At 36.6% G+C, this 21,565-nt stretch overlaps 1 protein-coding gene across 24 annotated transcripts in view; it reads right to left on the reverse strand.

The window, feature by feature from the left end:
- Positions 1-21,565, reverse strand: part of EHBP1 (EH domain binding protein 1) — a 356,949-nt gene that overhangs the window by 97,006 nt on the left and 238,378 nt on the right. For all 24 annotated transcript variants that reach the window (XM_060412059.1, XM_060412056.1, XM_060412046.1 and 21 more), the window contains 3 exons: positions 6,013-6,191; positions 5,392-5,440; positions 186-1,088 (listed from right to left, as the gene is read on the reverse strand). In XM_060412059.1, coding sequence (XP_060268042.1) covers positions 186-1,088; positions 5,392-5,440; positions 6,013-6,191 — 1,131 coding nt within the window. The remainder of the gene's footprint in view (positions 1-185; positions 1,089-5,391; positions 5,441-6,012; positions 6,192-21,565) is intronic.

The following is a 21,565-nucleotide window of genomic DNA, read 5'->3' on the forward strand; positions in this document are numbered from 1 at the left end:
TAGTCATTTGTAAAGTGTTCTATGAGTACAAAAAATTCCATGGATAGAGGAGCCTGGTAAGCTATAATCCATGGGGTCCTAAGCGTTGGACAGGACTTAGTGACAAAACCATCACATGAACACAGAGAAAAAAAAAAAAAAGAATAGCTATTTACTACGTTTATGTATTTGTCATTCTCACTTACCTGGACTGTTTTTGCAGAATGATCTGCATGATTTAAGGTGGGTCTATCAGCATCTGAATCAGACTCTGCCTGCCTCAGGGAAGTTCGTTTTTTCTTTGCAAGGTCTGCATCTCTATTGTACAGGTATCCAAGTTTGGGAGTGGGAGATAAACTTGGTTTTTTGACAGATGATTCAGGATCTGATCTGCATTCTACGGGTCTCGAATTATCTAATTTTTCTTGCTCCAAAGTACCACTGATGTCTAGATTCTGAAGCTTTTGCTCATCTGTTTCCTCGAAAATAAAGGGTGGAGACACATCTTTCTTCTTATCACTGACGTATAAGTCACTTAATTCTAAAGTCTCTGTTTTCAATAGTCTCTTCTTGCCTAACGAAACCTGTGCGTGGTTTGAATCTGTATTGTAACATATTCCAGGGTCATCGGATCCTGAAGTCCTTCCTGAGCTCTGCTGGGACTTCTGGGGTTCTGTGTCACTTTTAGTCCTGCGACAGTGCAGAGAAACTGTGTTTGGACTGAGGTGATCCTCAGGAGTCTGATGTTCACTTTCTGACTCTCCAACCCCACTATCATTTACAAATACAGAGTCGTCCTGGGGTGTGAAGTCGACCGCTCCACTGGGAGTCTGCTGCAGTGGAGGCTCCCGTTTCAGGTCACTAAGCTCTGCATAAAATTTTTCCTGGTCAACAGAACTATTTGTATCTGTTTCATAGTTTCCAACTTTATACGTGCTTTTACTGCTGTTTTCTTCTATTTGAACAACATTCAGTTCTTGGCCACTGAAATGTGCCCTTATTTGATAGAGATAGGTCATAACAGTCAGTTTGTCAGGAATTGCTAACAAAACCATATCAGAAGGCTCCAGTAGTCGTGAAATTCCAATGCTGGCAAACCCATCATATGCCTTCAGAGGAAAGAAAAACAGAAGATATATAGAAGAGTTAAGACAATCCATACATTTTAATTTTTTAGAAGAAACTTAAAACATCACCACTATCCTACACATTTTAAAAACAGCAGAAACAGCAAAATAATAGATGTTAACTAGACTTATTGTGGTGAGCATTTCACAGTGTATATAAATATCAAATTATTAAGTGGTACACTTGAAACTGATGTAATATACGGTGATGATACCTCAAAAAAAGTTTAAAGAGAACAAGCAAAAATGAGAGTTAAAAATTAAAAATAAAACCTTAGAATTGATTTTTGTGATAAAAAACTAAAGTATAAGGAAATAATAAATCATCTGGAGCTTTATTATTCCTATCAACCTCTTTTCAGTGATCATGTAATTGCAGTGATTTGTGACGATAAAGTACGGGTTGATATTCCAAAAGAACTAACTCTTAGATTGCCTGGTATAAAATACAAATAACTGCTATTTAAGTCTAGAAACAGAGAAACATTTTTTAAATGCCCAATTAAGATTTATTTTCATGATGAGAAGGGTGACTGCATTTTCACTCTATCCATTATGGAAAGAATGAAATGTTTTGAGTAGGACAACCTAGTTTAGAATGTGAGGCTGCATTGTATTACTTTTGTTAGCCTTTAAATGACGGTGGCACATCAGGTTTTTCTAGTTTTGAACAATCAAAGCTGTTTCTCAATTTACAATTAATTATTACTACGCTGAACTAACTCTTGAAAACAACACTGTGTTGCTAGGAAGCACTAAAAATACGGCTAAACACTGAGGTATACTGTTGGTAAAAGTAAGGACCTTCTAGCTATATTCTTGCTTTGGGATGTAAAATGTCTAGTCTTTGTAACAACCTAGATATAGGATAGTAATTCAAAGTTTTTCTAAAAAGAAAGTTTAGGAAATTATGTAACAACTCAGAAGGCATTAGTTTTTTGAACATACATGTTAAAGTGCATTTCTACCTCTGAATTTAATCCTTGTATTGTATTCTTCCTATAGTTTAATAAATATTATGGAGTAAGTAAGAAAGAAAATGAAAAATAAACTGTTATATTAAAACCTCTTCAATTTTCACAGCACTATGTTTTATAATATAGATACCTCAAAATATTGACTCGAGAGAATGGCTCAGTTGGTATGCATGTTTGGGCCTGTTCGTTATTTTACATGTTTTAGGAAAATTAAAGTCATTTTCTTCTTCACGCATCCTGACAACTTGATTGACAGACATCAATTGCAGGCCATCAGGAAAAGCACCACAGGCAGTATTCTAAACATTTTCCAATTATCTAAAACACTCACATACTGGTTAAGATCAGATGTCAAAGGTAAATACCTTGTTTATTCAGCACTTTTTACAGACCTGGGAAAATGATTTGCTTCCTTGTGAGGAATCTCCTGCTGGTGTTTTGCTTCATGTGGCAATTCACTTTATGCACACTAATTGCAGTTAAAAAACATTTAAAAACAAACCAGGTTTCTTGTAAGTGAGGTCAGGACTTTATAAAGGAATTTTAACCTCTTCTGCAATGGTCAACCATCTACTGTCTTAGCTGTTGGTAAGTATAGGAAAAAAGGTCTTTCACAGAAAATTGTCTTATTCATTGTTAAATGTTATTTAATTGGTAAGGAGTCACTGCCAGTTATGTTATGCATCTGCCTGCATGGAACTTAAGACAAAAGCATTGTTTCTTGTCCTGTTTTAAGTCCAATTAAGGGCAGATGGGGTTATCGGGAAGTACCATGTGAAGTTGGAAATAAATCTGCAGGTAGCAACTGATACTCAATGTAGATATCAGGTAAGAAGTTGCAAAGTGATGAAAAGGAAAGTATAACAACAATTATGTACTGAATTGTGCAGTGAATAGGATCAACTAAATTAAAATTCTTTCAAAAAGCTATAATTATCTGCCCTTTAAGATTTGAGAAGAAAAGTTTATGGGATACACTTCTCTTTGTAGTAATATGTAAATCCAAAGTATGGTCATCATTATTAAGTTTCTGAAAAAATAACATAAAGAAGTATAACTTATGCCCTAATGAAATTCCTCATACTCTTTAAAAATATATAACTAGGTAAAATAAAAACTGTTTTTCAAAATTTTAAGCAGTAACTTGAAAGCTTCATTTTATAAAAAATAATAATGGTTTCTTTTATAATGGTCTTATCTGCATTTAAATGAGTTATTCAAATACAAGAAAATACAGGTAAAGACCTGTCTTATTTTAGGAAACAGTTGTCTACTGTATCCACGAGGATTGATTCCAACACCCCCTGCAGATAACACAATCTAGGGATGCTCAAGTCCCTGATGCAAAATGGTGGAGTACAGTTAGCCTTCTGTATCTGAGGATTCCACATTCACAGATCCAGTGGGCTAACCATATAAGTTAACTGATGAAAAACAAGGCATTTGGCTTTAATAGACACAAGTTCCTCAAAATCATATAAGAAATAATTCATGACAATGACTTATTTTGATGCATGATTCCTATAAAGAAAATTATACTGACTTTTAAAGATTACCTTTTCTGGTAGCATATTTCAATTAAAAAAACTGATTTTAAATGTATTTCTCTAAGGCCAGCATCATGCATTTGCAAATAAACAAGAATTTTTTAAATGGAAATATAAATTTTTGGCTTTAGAGAACAACACAAGTAAGAAAAAAATTGATTTAAATTATCACCTGTTGATTGAACTTCTATCAAGTTTCCCTTTATAGTCTTTTTATCACTGGTGGTTTTAATTATTTAAGGTAAATTAAAACATTTAACCTAGAGGTTATTAATCACTTTGTCCCATTAATTATTGGGGCAATGAATCCCTTCTCAGAATAATGCTTTAATGTGCATAAAATACATATGATTACAAAATAAACCAATTATTGAAAAATAAATATTTGAAACTATTATAGGAAATGGAATTTGAGAAATAATAAATGTACTTTTTATGGATGTACCAACTACTACAATTATGAAGAAGTGATGAACTTAAAAGGTAGTTGTAGATGTTTGCAACTGTAAAGTGATATGAAAACATCTGAGATTCTAAAGGTGAAATAGTCTCTGTTGCTGCTGCTAAGTCGCTTCAGTCGTGTCCAACTCTATGTGACCCCATAGACGGCAGCCCACCAGGCTCCCTTGTCCCTGGGATTCTCCAGGCAAGAACACTGGAGTAGGTTGCCATTTCCTTCTCCAGTGCATGAAAGTGAAAAGTGAAAGTGAAGTCGCTCAGTCGTGTCCGACTCTTAGCGACCCCATGGACTGCAGCCTACCAGGCTCCTCCGTCCATGGGATTTTCCAGGCAAGAGTACTGGAGTGGGGTCTCAGGCATAGCTAATACTACAGTGATTTGTTATGTCTAAATTCACAGTGGTATGTCTAAATTTATAACAGAAGAAAATGCTACATTTCAGTTAAAGAACTGAGAAAATAAATTTTTCTCCCAAGCCATGGTTGAGGATCCCCTCAAGTCTATCCACAGCTCTTGCTCTAAGACAATACTTTTCAGTTGAAGAATTCAATTCAGCAGAAAAAAAAACATTAAATGAGTACCTGCCATATGTTGAGTTAGGTGTGTCCTCCTTTCTTATATGTGGCGCACACAGAAAACTAATATTGTGCTATATTTTGGGAATACAGAGTTAAGCCAGCCTGCAGCCACAGTCGGCTGGCCCAAAGGGCTCTAGCCACTCAGCCCTATGCAGCTACTCTCAAGAATGAAAGGATCAACATTTTCCCCAAACCAATTGGGAAGCTCTGACCTCAGTACTTTAGTTATGTGGAAAATACTGTACAGTTTACCAGAAAAGGGGGGGGGTAGGAAGTGGGAAAAAAAAGAGAAAAGAACCAGTGTTCATATCTTGTCGCCTCTGGGAACACATGCATTCTTTTTTGCACACTCATCAGGCTCCTGCTTTCATCCCCTCCCAACGGCTTTTTCTGAACTTGCAGCACAACAGTTCAAGGTGCACTTTTTAAAAGCTAAATCTTGCTAAAAAGCTACATAAAAGCAACATGCCTTAACAAATATTTAACAGTTAATGAAGCTCTTACGCACTATTATCATCTGATGCCAGGCTGGCATTTGTGATTTTTAAAGGCCATGACAAACTAGAGTAAACCATGCATCCTACTTGAACTGCAGGAAACAGACTACCTTCTGTGAGCTATAGTTAGGACCTGACAAAACAACCTCACTTTCCCCAAATTAATAAAAGCCTGCAGAGGAGGCAAAATTGAAACTATGCATTTTTTTCCCTTTGGCAATTCTTACCTTTTTGTTGTTCTCTTTAATGTCTTGAGGATTCAGAGACTTGTAGTCACTGAGGGAGAAAATGGCACAGTAGGTACATACAGTAATTGATAAAAACAGCTGTTTTTACAACAAACTGAATCTTAAAATCTGACATTCAGTAACATCAAAGAGTAACTAGCAATTTCACAGCAATTCAATCAACAAAACTAATAGAGTGGAAAATTAAGGAAATAAATAAATAAAAACAGTGATTACAAGTTCCAATGCCTGAAGCTTTCCATTTAAAAGAGAAGTTAAGGCAGGTGACCAGCAACTAGTCTTGACAACCAAATTCATCATGAGGTAATTCTTTGTTGTCAGTATATAAACAGCTACAAGCTTATTTGTCTCATTTTAATAAACACACAGTTTTCATAGTAACTTGAAGTCTGTTTTTTATATGAGATTAAGGAAAAAAATAAGCTCTTTGGAAACAGAAAAAAATGTTTTTCAGCATTAAGAAGGAAAAACTGTTCTGAGATATGGGTAATAAAAAAAAATCAAGTATTTCAGGACACATGATAAATTATTTTATGCTATTATTTAAAAAGAACTGTTATTAGCAAAATAGTTATAGCAATGGAAAGTTTTTCTACTTACATTAAATCTGGTCTAAAGTGGTGTAATATTGCACAAAAAGATAAACCATTCCTCCATGATGTAGTAAAATTGGTGATTTTCACTCCCCGATAGTTTTTTGTAACTTCTTTGCACCAAACAAGTAATGACTGACTAGCATTCGGCTTTCGTCCCAAAACAGGACTTGGTATAGGACTTGGCTAGAAAAGAAGAAAAGAGGAAAACATTAAAATAATTTACTGGAAAATGAAAATTAACATTAATTGACCTAACCAGATCATTTGAACACTTTGATGTCAGTTTAGGTCCTTCAAAAGTGTCACTTCAAGACACCTGTAACCTCTAAGAAAGGAGACATGAATCTTAAGCTATTATCTTCAGCTGTAGCCTATGGTGTCTGCCTGACAGAGAGGTGGCTAGGCAAGATTTTAACCCTATACATAAGAACAGGCCAAGAGCTACACTGATGGAAATATTAAAGTATTTAAATACTTAAGGCTAAATATCTATAGAACTCTCAAATCCTAAAAAAAATTTTCCCCCTGTGCAATCATCTACAACTGTAGTTCTTTTCTGAGTAGATCAAAAATAATGTATTTTGAAGTCTAACTGTAGCATAAATTGCTAGTAATGGAGAGATCAAAATAATAGTTTTCTAAAATACTGTAGTCAGGAATTTCCTGGTTAGGACTTTGCGCTTTCATTGCAGGCACCTGGTTCGTTCCCTAGTCAGGGAACTAAGATCCACAAGCAACAAAGAGAGGCAAAAAAAAAAAAAAAAAAATACAGTCATCATATTAAAAAGCAGAGACATTACTCTGTCAACAAAGGTCCGTCTAGTCAAGGCTATGGTTTCTCCAGTGGTCATGTATGGATGTGAGAGTTGGACTATAAAGAAAGCTGAGAGCCGAAGAATTGATGCTTTTGAACTGTGGTATTGGAGAAGACTCCTGAGAGTCCCTTGGACTGCAAGAAGATCCAACCAGTCCATCCTAAAGGAGATCAGTCCTGGGTGTTCATTGGAAGGACTGATGTTGAAGCTGAAACTCCAATACTTTGGCCATCTGATGCGAAGAGCTGACTCATTTGAAAAGACCCTGATACTGGGAAAGACTGAAGGCAGAAGGAAAGGGGACGACAGAGGATAAGATGGTTAGATGGCATCGCTGACTCAATGGACATGAGTCTGGGTAAACTCCAAGAGTTGGTGATGGACAGGGAGGCCAGGTGTGCTGCGGTTCTTGGGGTTGCAAAGAGTCGGACACGACTGAGCAACTGAACTGAACTGAATCATATCCATTTTAGTGGAGTGATAACCATATTCAAACCTACTTCTTACCTAGATTTAATGATGGCAAAACAGATTTAGAGTTATTACAGACATCAGGGGTTGATAGCAATAGCACACATTTTATTGGTGACAGTCATATTTTCTGATGGTAACTATTGCACTCATCTCACATGCTAACAAAGGAATGCTCAAATTTCTCCAAGCAAGGCTTCAACAGTATGTGAACTATGAACTTAAAGATGCTCAAGCTGGATTTTAAAAAGGCAAAGGAACCAGAGATCAAGTTGCCAACATCCGTTGGATCACAGAAAAAGCAAGAGAGTTCCAGAAAAACATCTGCTTTATTGACTATGCCAAAGCCTTTCACTGTGTGGATCACAACAAGTTGTGGAAAATTCTCAAAGAGATGGGAATGCTAGACCACCTTACTTGGCTCCTGACAGATCTGTATGCAGGTCAAGAAGCAACAGTTAGAACTGGACATGGAACAACAGACTGGTTCCAAATTGGGAAAGGAATACGTCAAGGCCATATATTGTCACCCTGCATATTTAACTCATATGCTGAATACATCGTGTGGATTGGCAGGCTGGATGAAGCACAAGCTGGAATCAAGACTGCCGGGAGAAATATCAATAACCTCAGATATGCAGAAGACACCACCCTTATGGCAGAAAGTGAAGAGAAACTAATGAGCCACTTGATGAAACAGAGTGAAAAAGCTGGCTTAAAACTCAACATTCAAAAAACTAAGATCATGGCATCCAGTCCCATCACTTCATGGCAAATAGATGGGGAAACAATGGAAACAGTGACACATTTTATTTTCTTGGGCTCTAAATCACTGCAGATGGTGACTGCAGCCAAGAAATTAAAAGGCGCTTGCTCCTTGGAAGAAAAGCTATGACAAACCTAGACAGCATATTAAAAAGCAGAGATATTACTTTGCTAACAAAGGTCCATCTAGTCAAAGCTATGATTTTTCCAACAGTCATGTAGGGATGTGAGAGTTGGACCATAAAAAATGCTGAGTGCTGAAGGATTGATGCTTTTGAACTGTGTTGTTGGGGAAGACTCTTGAAAGTCCCTTGGACCGCAAGGAGATCAAACCAGTGAATCCCAAAGGAAATTCTGTCCTGAATATTCACTGGAAGGGCTGATGCTGAAACTGAAGCTCCAATACTTTGGCTACCTGATGTGAAGAACTGACTCACTGGAAAAGACCCTGATCCTAGAAAAGACTGAAGGCAGGAGGAGAAGGGGACGACAGAGGATGAGATGGTTGGATGGCATCACTGAGTTGATAGACATGAGTTTGAGCAATCTCCAGGAATTGGTGATGGACAGGGAAGCCTGGCGTGCTGCAGTCCATGGGGTCGCAACGAGTTGGACACGACTTAGCAACTGAACTGACTGAACTGAGCAACTGAACTGAACAGATGGTAACTTTGGAAGTTAATATAATTGAAAACTGAAGAATTAATGCTTTGAACTGTGGTGCTGGAGAAGACTCTTGAGAGTCCCTTGGACTGCAAGGAGATCCAACCAGTCCATCCTAAAGGAAATCAGTCTTGAATATTCATTAGAACAGCTGATGCTATACTTTGGCTACTTGATGGGAAGAACTGACTCACTGGAAAAGACCCTGATGCTGGGAAAGACTGAAGTCGGGAGGAGAAGGGGACAACAGAGGATGAGATGGTTGGATGGCATCACCGACTCGATGGACATGAGTTTGAGTAAGCTTTGGGATCTGGTGATGGACAGGGAAGCTTGGCGTGCTGCAGTCCATGGGGTTGCAAAGAGTTGGACACGGCTAAGCGACTGAACATCCGCTGGATCATGGAAAAAGCAAGAGAATTCCAGAAAAACATCTATTTCTGCTTTATTGACTATGCCAAAGCCTTTGACTGTGTGGATCACAATAAACTGGGGAAAATTCTGAAAGAGATGGGAATACAGACCACCTGACCTGCCTCTTGAGAAATCTGTATGCAGGTCAGGAAGCAACAGTTAGAACTGGGCATGGAAGAGCAGACTGGTTCCAAATAGGAAAAGGAGTACATCAAGGCTGTATATTGTCTCCTGCTTATTTAACTCATATGTAGAGTACATCATGAGACAGGCTGGACTGGAAGAAACACAAGCTGGAATCAAGATTGCCGGGAGAAATATCAATAACCTCAGATATGCAGATGACACCACCCTTACGGCAGAAAGTGAAGAGGAACTAAAAAGCCTCTTGATGAAAGTGAAAGAGGAGAGCGAAAAGTTGGCTTAAAGTTCAACGTTCAGAAAACGAAGATCATGGCATCCGGTCCCATCACTTCAATGGGAAATAGATGGGGAAACAGTGGAAACATGTCAGACTTTATTTTTGGGGGCTCCAAAATCACCGCAGATGGTGACTGCAGCCATGAAATTAAAAGATGCTTACTCCTTGGAAGGAAAGTTATGACCAACCTAGATAGCATATTCAAAAGCAGAGACATTACTTTGCCAACTAAGGTCCGTCTAGTCAAGGCTATGGTTTTCCCTGTGGTCAAATATGGATGTGAGAGTTGGACTGTGAAGAAGGCTGAGTGCCGAAGAATTGATGCTTTTGAAGTGTGGTGTTGGAGAAGACTCTTGAGAGTCCCTTGGACTGCAAGGAGATCCAACCAGTCCATTCTGAAGGAGATCAGCCCTGGGATTTCTTTGGAAGGAATGATGCTAAAGCTGAAACTCCAATACTTTGGCCAGCTCATGAGAAGAGCTGACTCACTGGAAAAGACTTTGATGCTGGGAGGGATTGGAGGCAGGAGAAGAAGGGGACGACAGAGGATGAGATGGCTGGATGGCATCACTGACTCGATGATCGTGAATCTGAGTGAACTCCGGGAGTTGGTGATGGACAGGGAGGCCTGGCGTGCTGCGATTCATGGGGTCGCAAAGAGTCAGACATGACTGAGCGACTCAACTGAATTGAAGCGACTGAACTGAACTGATAAAGAAAACTACTAAAACTTTCTGGACTTTAAATATTGCTAGCAAGAGTGCTGGCTATAAGGTAAATAGAAGCCTTATAAAATAAGGTGAAAGGAGAACAATTATTTATCTTAATATCATTTCAGTTTAATAAGGAAACCACTCTTGCCACACAGCTTACTTAAGAAAGACCAATGATGTCCCCATTTGACAAAAGGATGTTAATGCTAAACAATTAAAATAATCAGCCTCACATAATTAAGATTTGTATATTTACTGCTCCTGTGAGAAGATTAGCAAGAAACATGAAGGATGTAATTTCTTACTTTTTATTAACCATCTGATTGTGTGCATGCTAAGTCACTTTAGTCATGTCTAGCTCTTTGCGATCTTATGGACTATAGCCCACCAGGCTCCTCTGTCCATGGGATTCTCCAAGGAAGAATACTAGAGAGGTTGCCATTTTCTCCTCCAGGGGATCTTCCCAACTCAGGGATCAAAATCACTGCAGTTGGTGATTGCAGCCATGAAATTAAAAGACGCTTACTCCTTGGAAGGAAAGTTATGACAAACCTAGACAGCATATTAAAAAGCAGAGACATTACTTTGTCAACAAAGGTCCGTCTAGTCAAGGCTATGGTTTTTCCAGTGGTCACATATGGATGTAAGAGTTGGACTGTGTAGAAAGCTGAGCGCTGAAGAATTGATGCTTTTGAACTGTGGTTTTGGAGAAGACTCTTGAAGAGTCCCTTGGACTCAAGGAGTTCCAGCCAATCCATTCTAAAGGAGATCAGTCCTGGGTGTTCATTGGAAGGACTGATGCTAAAGTTGAAACTCCAACACTTTGGCCACCTCACGTGAAGAGTTGACTCACTGGAAAAGACCCTGATGCTGGGAGGGATTGGGGGCAGGAGGAGAAGGGGACGACAGAGGATGAGATGGTTGGATGGCATCACCAACTAGATGGATATGAGTTTCGGTAAACTCCGGGAGTTGGTGATGGACAGGGAGGCCTGGTGTGCTGCGGTTCATGAGGTTGCAGAGTCGGGAACAACTGAGTGACTGAACTGAACTGGACATTTTAAAGGCTATGAATTCCTCAAGATAGTGGAAAACTTTTTCATAAACAATGCTTTAACTAGAAGGTAATATTGATACTCTAATGGCAAAATGGGGTACTTGGAATTTTTGACAATCTTTTTTATGGGTTTAGTGAAAAAACAAAACAAAACAGAAGCGACAAGTGACTTTGTAATCTATTGCTTTCCAAAGAAAAGAAGACATCAAAATCTGGCCATTAAGGGTAGAACCAAACTATTTAAAAGTTGTTGTTTGTATTTTTGCAATGACCAGATGTATCAGAAGGCATCTCTATTCAACATTTTAGGAAAGTAAAGTGCAGATTTTACAGCTGACTTTTTTTATGCACTGAGAGGAAATATCTTAAAGCCATTATAATGGTAATCTTATCATAAGAATGATGAGAGTCTGCACAATTAAGTGATCCTCCCAGTTCTCTTGACTTCCCCAGTAGCTCAGTGGTAAAGAATCTGCCTGCAATGAAGATGTGGGTTCAATCCCTGGGCTTGGCAACCCACTCCAGTATTCTTGCTTGGAGAATTCCACGGACAGAGACGCCTGGCAGGCTATAGTCACAGGGTCTCAAAGAGTCGGACACAACTGAAGCATGCACTGAGCACACACCCAGGTCTCTCTCAGTCAAGCCACTTTGTGGATAAAATTGCATCATCTCAGTTTTACTGAGAACTACAGTAGATGTCAAGCATCATGATTATAAAGGCAATTTAAAGTGGTGAGTGTAGAAAGGAACAGGGACTTGAAACCAGTTTGACTTGGTAGTTCTACGTTCTAATATAGATAATATTAATATATTATTTCTGTTAACATAGCATATTATACAGAGTATTAAAGATAGTAAGGCCACCTAATTATTCTTGCTAACAACAGAAACAGGATCTCTTTAAGGAAATCTAGTCAAATAACTTGTTACAAAGTTTCCTAAATTTCAATAGTTGTAAAAAATTTGCACAAGGAGAAGGGGTGACAGAGGATGAGATCGTTGGATGGCATCACCGACTCAATGGACATGAGTTTGAGTAAATTCTGTGAGACGATGAAGGACAAGGAAGCCTGGTGTGCTGCAATCCATAGGGTCGCAAAGAATTGGACGAAACCTTGCGACTGGAAAAAACCAAGAAATTTCTATTCCACTTTTTTCTACTCTACCCCTCTGCCTATGACTGGTTCTCTTTGGCTGTTTCTCCGTCTTCCACTGATACAAGCATATATCCCTCTAGGTATTGCTCTAAATAGTTTTCTCTCTCCACACTTTGAGTTGATTCATTCCCAGGATTCCAATCATCACTTCCATGCAGATAATTCCCAAATAGACATTTATAGCTCATACTACCTCAAGCTGACATTTCCAGCTGGCTGTCCTTCCTGCCACATAAAATTCAATATGTCCCAAACCATAATTATACTTTTCCCTTATAACCTGCTTCATTTTCATTATATCTACAAACTATATCACAATTAAATTGTCCCAATCATTTAGACTCAATCTCAGAATCAGCTTTGAACTCTTCCTTCACCTATCATCCTTTACTAGTTAATTCATGGCCAATTTTTATTGTACTGTTGTAGTGTTTTTTGCCATTTATCTTCTTTTGCCTAGGTTATTGCAAAATCTTCCTAATAGGTCTTCCTTTTTCCAAATTCTCCCTTTTCTGATCCACTGCCATAGAAACAATTTAAAAATGCAGGTTGAAGTCTCTAATGGCTCTCAAAAAGTGTTAAGTGAAAGTCGCTCAGTCGTGTCTGACTCCTTGCGACTCCATGGGCTATACAGTCCATGGAATTCTCCAGGCCAGAATACTGGAGTAGGTAGCCTTTCCCTTCTCCAGGGGATCTTCCAACCCAGGGATCAAACCCAGGTCTCCCACACAGCAGGGGGATTCTTTACCAGCTGAGTTACCAGGGAAGCCCTCTAGAACATACAAACATGATGTCAAAATACTGAGCATTGAATAGCAAACTCTTTCAATGTTTCTACTCTCTAGATAACTCATTATTCTCTAAAATCACTAGGCTTTTCTGCCTAGCTCCCAGATCCCCCACTTCCAGTCTTTGATCATACAGGTTGTCTACGAATATCCTCTGTCCCAAGCATAGCTACTACAATTCCACCCCACTTTCAAGATCAAGTTCAACTGTCATCACCAACATGAACTCTCATTCCAACTCCTAGTCAGCAAGAGCATTTTAAAATGTTCCTTTGATTCTGTATGTCTCTTATAATATTTTTACTACAATATATTCAGTTCTTCTTTCTACAAAAAGGCTAACTTTTCATTTACTCTTATATTCTGAGAGCCTACTATGTCCCGTATGCAATGTTAAAATCTATACATGGAATAGCTCATTTAATCTCACAGCTCCTCTGAGATAGTATTGTTGCTTCCAATTTCAGTTGAGGAAACTGACATTACACATCTCGAATTGGAGGAGTTACAATCTATACTAAGGTGTTCCCATTCCAGAGTCTGTTCTCTTAAGCAACACAAATTTCACACTTTGAGGTAGAACAGTTTTAGGACCTCAATAAAAACTGTCCATTTTTTGAGACTAGTAATTGCCTCAGTCAATTTAACTTTTTCAGAACTTAGATCACAGCCCATTGTATACGAAATTAATTGATTTTTAAAAAGGTATTCGACCCAAGAGAAACCTAGGAGTATTCTATTAATAAAACCCTTTGCCCAGCCTCTTGGATTTTAGATTACTGGTTGGAACTAGAACTAGAACTAAGTACACAACAATGAGATACACACTATCATTGCTGAAGCTGCAGAAATTTTGGTCTCCCTACTAGTGATTCTGGGGAATCTTCTCTCAACTGTAAATTATTGCAAATGGTTGAGGGAACTTTGGATAAATTTAACATTTGGTAAGCCCAAAACAACAGCAGTGATGAGAACAAGAATACTTGTACCACTACTGTTTCCATCTTTTCTTCAAAGTGTTTTTATTTAAATAACTTCATTTTATTCTCATAGTAAAACTGAGAGTTCGGCTTTGTTATTCTACTGCCAGACAATCAGAAAGATTATTCTGTAACAAAATCATATTGAGAGGGGCTTTTGCTAAAAGGAAAGTAGAACTAACATTTGAACACATTTTTTAAAATGTGTGCATTTTTAAAAATGCAAACAAATCAACTTTACACAACCTTCTAAGAAATGTCCAAGCCGAGACCTGGACTGACCAGAAAACCAGAGGGAGTGAGACTCTCCTTTCTTAATCACTGATCTGGAAGAGCAAGTGAAGAGGTAGAACTGCACCTTAATAGCAATATGATCCCCTCCACCCTCAAAGTAGAAAAAACAAAATAATAAAGATAAGAGCACTAAAATCTATAACATAGAATATAGCCAATATTTTATAACTATAAATGGAATAAAACCTTTAAAAATTGAGAATCACTATGTTGTACACCTAAAACTTATATAATATTGTACAGCAACTAGCCTCAACAAAAATGAAAGCAAAAACTAATGAAACAGAAAGTAAACATGCAATAAAAAGGATTAATAAAACCAGAAGTTGCTTCTTTGAAAAGACAAAATTTATTAAACCCATAGCATGACTGACCAAGAAAAAAAGAGGGAAGAAATTCCTAGAAAAGCATAGCTAGAAGAAATTTAAAAAATTAAAATGAGAGTTCTAATACTCTTAAAGAAATTGACTTTGTAATTAAAAACCTTCTTATAAAAAAATTATGTTGGCTTCAATGATAAATTCTACCAAATACTCAAGGAAGAAATATCTCCAACATTATACAAATTCTTCTAGAGAACAAGAAAAATGAATTTAATTCCCCATCTCATTTCATGATCCAACCAAATCTTATTTTTCCCTCAAGGTACTTAAAAAATTTTTTTTATTGAAATATAATTGATTTACAATGTTGTGCTAATTTCTGTGACTTTCAAACTTTCTAGTCACTTAACCTGAAATGACTCAATTATACATATATATACTATTTTTCATATTTTTTCCCATTTTGGTTTATCACAGGATACTGGATACAGTTCTTTGTGTTACATAGTAGGACCTTGTTGTTTATCCATCCTATATATACTAGTTTGCATCTGCTATCCCAAATTCCCCCACTGTCCCTCTCTCCTGCCCCTACTTGGCAACCACAAGTCTGTTCTCTATGTCTGTGAGTCTCTTCCTGTTTCACAGACATGTTCATCTGTGTCAGATTTTAGATTCCTCATATAGGGATATAATATGGTATCTTTCTCTTTCTGAGAAAGACATCTTTATCTATTCATCTATCAAAAGACATTTAGGTTGTTTCTATGTTTTGCTATTGTAAATAGTGCTGAAATGAACACAGTGGTACATGTATATTTTTGAATTATACAACTCTGGCTATATGTCCAACAGTGGATCCCTATCAAATTACCCATGACATTTTTAACAGAACTAGAACAAATAATCCTAAAATAAAACAAAGCAGGAGGCATAATCTTCCTAAACCTTACATAATACTACAAGGCTACAGTAATCAAAACATCATGCTATTGGCACAAAAACAGATAGATGGATCAATGGAACAGAACAGGGAGCCCAGAAATAAACTCACATACCTACCGTCAATTAACCTACAACAAAGGAGGCAAGAATAAACAATGGGAAAAAGACAGTCTCTTCAGCAAGTGGTGCTGGGAAAGTTGGACAGTTGCATGCAAATCAATGAAGTTAGAACACACCCATACAACATACACAAAAATAAACTAAAATGGCTTAAAGACCTAAATATAAGACATGATACAATAAAATGCCTAGAAAAGAACATAGGTGAAAAAATTATCTGACATAAATTGTACCAGTGTTTTCTTACGTCAGTCTCCCAGGACAATATAAATAAAAGCAAACAAACAAACAAACAAACAAACAAACAAATGGGACCAGATCAAACTTACAAGCTTCTGTACAGCAAAGGAAAACATAAACAAAATGAAAAGCCAACCTACAGACTGGGAGAAAATATTTGCAAATGATGCGACCATCAAGGGCATCAAAATATATAAACAGCTCATATAACTCAATAACCAAAAAACAACCCAATCAAAGAATGGGCAAAAGACCTAAACAGACATTTCTCCAAAGAACACACAGATGGCCAATAGACACACAAAAATATGGTTATCAATGTTAATTATTAGAGAAATGCAAATCAAAACCAAGCAAATCTTATTAGAAAAATTCAGTAGGATAAGACAAAATTACAAAAAAGTCATGAATATAGAGGCAAAGTCTTAATGAAAATATTAATATATTGAATCTAGCAATTCATAAATTGAACAAACGGGACTTAGCACAGGAATGCATATTTGACTTATTAGCAAATCTACTGAAGTAACTTGCCATATTAACAAATTACAGGGAAAACATACAGAAACCATCTAAATAGAGAAAGTTAATAAAATTTTATGTTCATTTATATTCTATAAAATAACCTTGGCAAACTAACAGTAACAAAAAAATTCCTTAACTTGTATAGACTATAACAAATATCACAATGGTAAATATTCAATGTTTTCCCTTTGAGATTGAGAATCTTTCACCACTTTTATTCAACATTGTAGTGAAGGTCCCTGCAGTTGCATTAAGGCTGGAAAAATATATAATGGTATAATTATTAGAAAAGAAACAAAATTACAACTGATATTATTTATATATAATGTGATTATATAGAAAATCTAAAGAAATCTACAGATAATTGATTCGAATAAGAGAATTTTAAAGGTTGTAGGATATAAAAAACAATGTACAAAACCAACTGCATTCTTATACACCAACAAAAGCAGTCAGAAATTAAAATTTTTACAGTATTTTTGTTAAAGTACTAAGAAATAAACCTATAAATAATGTGCATGACATCTATAAAAAATCTATCAAGCATTATTATGAGAAAATAATGGAGATCTAAACAGATTGAGAAATATACCATATTCATGGATTAGAAAGTGCAATTTTGTGAAGATACCAATTTTTTTCCAGGGAGAAAGGGTTAACCAACAGACCGAAACCCTTTCTTCATGAGGAAATGACCTGAGTTTACTTTCTAGCATTTATTTCCATGGAAATGTACTAGGTAAGATTAATAAAAATGTCAGATTTGTTATCAAGCAACACTATTTATTGCAAAAATGATCCTATCTTAATGAACCACATCTAGATTTGGAAACCTGTTAATAAACTGTAAAAGCCTACTGAAAAACAAAGGCCATAGCTTTCCTGTACTTAGTGAGATTCTTGTAAACAAATGAGTCCCTTCAGGGATCTAACAGTTGGATATATCGGCTGTTACAAGATCTTAGATTTTATAATCTTACATGCCATAGTCGTCCACATTTACTTACCTGGTTTTCTCACATTAAAACCAAACAGTTCATGGCAGGGCTAAAATATGGCATTATATACCTGATGCTATAATGCTAACATACTGCATCTCCTGTCCTTCCATAAAGATAAGTAAACCTGGTGTCAGACTATATATATATATATATATATATATATATATATATATATATATAAAACAAACAGCTTATAATCAGAATATACACAAAAAAACCCCTACAAAACAGCAAGAAAAAAAGGTAATCCAATAGAAAAATGGGCAAAAATTGCACAGTTCAATGAAGAAAAAAATTCAAATACCCAGTAAACATAAGAAAATTTACTCCATCACATTAGTATTCATGAATTGAACAAAGAAGGCACTACTACATATTTCCCTTGAGAAAGGTTAAAAATGTTAAGTCTCTTAATTAAAATGAAACTAAATTTTAATAAGATTAAAAATACCAAGTGTTGGCAAGGATGTGGAAGAAAGGGAGCTCATAAAGAATTGATGGAAAAACTTTGGCATCAACTGCTATGGTAAATTTGAAGATGCACATATCCTAAGACCCAGAAATTTTAGGTTTATATCCCATGGAAATGGATACTTACACAGAACAGAATACATGTTCAAAACTACTTACAACATGTAGTGGTTTATTATTGTTATCTTAAATGAATATTTTAAAATTTGGGCTTCCCTGGTGGCTCGGAGGTTAAAGCGTCTGCCTCCAATGTGGGAGACCTGGGTTCGATCCCTGGGTCGGGAAGATCCCCTGGAGAAGGAAATGGCAATCCACTCCAGTATTCTTGCCTGGAGAATCCCATGGATGGAAAAGTCCATGGGGTCGCAAAGAGTCAGACACGACTGAGCGATTTTACCTTACCTTCACCTTACCTTTCTCATTTTTAATACCTAATAATGTACATATCAATAGGTATAAAACAAAATCTTTTTTGGGCCTTCAATAAACTAAAATATGTTTTAACTATGGTAAAATACACACAATATAGTGTTTATCCTCTTAATCATTTTTAAGTGTACAATTCAGTATTCCTAAGTACATTCCTATTGTGTCACAATCACCACCTCCAGAACACTTTCCAGCTTATAGAACTTATCCATTGAATAGTAATTGCCCATTTTCCCTTTTCCACAGCCCTTGGCAATCACCGGGCTTCCCCTTGTGGCTCAGCTGGTAAAGAATCTGCCTGCAATGTGGGAGACCTGGGTTTGATCCCTGTGTTTGATCCCTGTGTTGGGAAGATCCCCTGGAGAAGGGAAAGGCTACCCACTCCAGTATTCTGGCCTGGAGAATTCCATGGACTGTATAGTCCATGGGGTCTCAAAGAGTTAGGTACAACTGAATGACTTTCACTTGGCAACGACCATTCTACTTTCTGTCTCTACAATTTGACTGGTTTAGGTACCTCAAATAAGTGGAATCACACACACCTATCTTTTTGTGACTGGCTTATTTCACTTAGTATAATGTTCTCAGTGTTCATCCACGCTACAGCATTTGTCAGAATTAACCTTCTTTTTAAAGGCTAAATGATATTACATGTCTATACCACATTTTGTTTATCCATTCATTTGTTAAGACATATGGGTTGCTTTCAGGTCTTAGCTAATGTGAATAATACTGCTATGAATATGGGTCTACAACTATCTTGGGACCCTGTTTTCAATTCTTTGGGCTAATGTGAATAATACTGCTATGAATATGGGTCTACAATTATCTTGGGACCCTGCTTTCAAGTCTTTGTGGTACACACCCAGAAGGGAGATTAGTGTGTTATATAACTATTTTAAAACTTTTGAGGAGTTTCTATAGTGTTTTCCACTCTTGCTGCATCATTTTACCTTCCCACCAACAGCTCAAAAGGTCTCAATTTTTCCACATTCTTGCCAACACCTGCTATTTTTGGGGGGGTGGTTGTTTTGGGTTTTTGTTTTTGATAAGTGAAAGTCGCTCAGTTGTGTCCAACTCTTTGTGACCCCATGGACTATACAGTCCATGGAATTCTCCAGGCAAGAATACTAGAGTGGATAGCCTTTCCCTTCTCCAGGGGATCTTCCCAACCTAGGTCTCCCGCACTGCAGGTGGATTTTTTTTACCAGCTGAGCCACAAGGGAAGCCCACTAGGGAAGCCCACAAGAGAAGCCCACTCTTGTTTTTGATAACAGTCATTCTAATGGGTGTGAAGTGGTGTTTCATTGTGGTTTTGTTTTGCATTTCTCTAATGATTAAGGATATTGAACATCTTTTCACGTGCTTATTGGTTATTCATATATCTTCTTTGGTTAAATGTATATTCAAGTCCTTTGCTCATTTTTGAGTTGTGTTGCTTGCTTTTTGTTGTTGAGTTTCATTAAGTTCTCTATATGTTTTGGATATTAATCCATTATTAGATGTTATCATTTGCAAATCTTTTCTCATATCATGTAAGTTGCCTTCTCACTCTCTTGAATGTGTTCTTTGATGCATAAAAGTTTCAAATTTTCATGAAGTCCAATAAAAGTTTCAAATTTTCATGAAGTCCAATTTATCTTTTCTTTTGTTGCCTATACCTTTGGTGTTATAAGAATTCATTGCCAAATCTAAAGTCTTCTTTAGAGACTTCTGCTTTATGTTCTAAGAGCTCACATATTTAGATCTTTGATCCATTTGGAGTTTATTTTTGAATGTGGCATTAGGTAAGGCTCAATTCCATTCTTTTACATGAGGACATCCAGTTTTCTAGGATCATCTGTCTAAAAGACTATCTTGTTCCCATTGGAGGGACTTGGTAACCTTGTAAAAAATCATTTGATCACACATGCAAGGGTTTATATCAGGGCTCTCTATTTTACTCCATTGGTTTTTATGTCTGTCTTCATGCCATTGCCACACATTTGATCACTGCAGCTTTGTAGTAATTTTCTTTTTTTTTTAGAAAGTAAAAACTGCTTGCTTTATTATCTCATATATTATTGAATCCTTATGAACCTTTTAATATTTACTAAATAAAGATATCCTTCCTTCTATTGAATAAGTAGGGGATTAAAATAAATTTAAAAAATTATTCTGATGTTATTTTATTTACTTGTGCTTTATGAATTGATCTTTTTTTTTTTTTGCTCTTTATTATTTATTTATTTATTTAACTTTACATACTGTATTGGTTTTGCCATACACTGACATGAATCCGCCACAGGTGTACATGAGTTCTCATTCCTGAAACCCCCTCCCACCACCCTCCCCATATCATCTCTCTGGGTCATCCCAGTGCACCAGCCCCAAGCATCCCGTATCGAACCTAGACTGTAGTAAATTTTAAATCAAAGTGTGAGCTCTACAAATTTGTTCTTTTTCAGGATGGTTCTGGCTATTCACTGTCCCTTGAGCTTCCATATGAATTCTAGGATAGATTCTTCTATTTTTGCACACACAAAAAATCTCTAGGATTTTAAAATGGAGATTTGCATTGAACATGCAGATCAACTTGGGTGGTACCAACATCTTATAAATATGAGTTGCCTTTCCATTGTTTTATGTCTTCTTTAATTGCTTTTATCATGGTTTTCTACCTTTCACTGCATATATCTTTTACTTCCTTGGTTAATTTTTTTTCTAGCATTTTAGTCTTTTTGGTTCTATTTTAAACAGAACTATTTTCTTAATTTCCTTTTCAGGTTTTGTTTAGTGATAGAAATGCAGCTGATTTTGTGTATTGAGTTGTATCTTTTTCTGAACTTAATAGTTCTAACAGTATATTTATTTATTTATTAATTTTTAGAGGGATCTTTAGGGTTTTCTATTTGCAAGATCATACACATATGATAATTTTACTTCTTCTATTCCAATCCAAATGGCTTTTTTCTTATTTAAT

The sequence above is a fragment of the Ovis aries genome, chromosome 3, assembly GCF_016772045.2.
Source record: "Ovis aries strain OAR_USU_Benz2616 breed Rambouillet chromosome 3, ARS-UI_Ramb_v3.0, whole genome shotgun sequence".
NCBI lineage: Eukaryota > Metazoa > Chordata > Mammalia > Artiodactyla > Bovidae > Ovis > Ovis aries.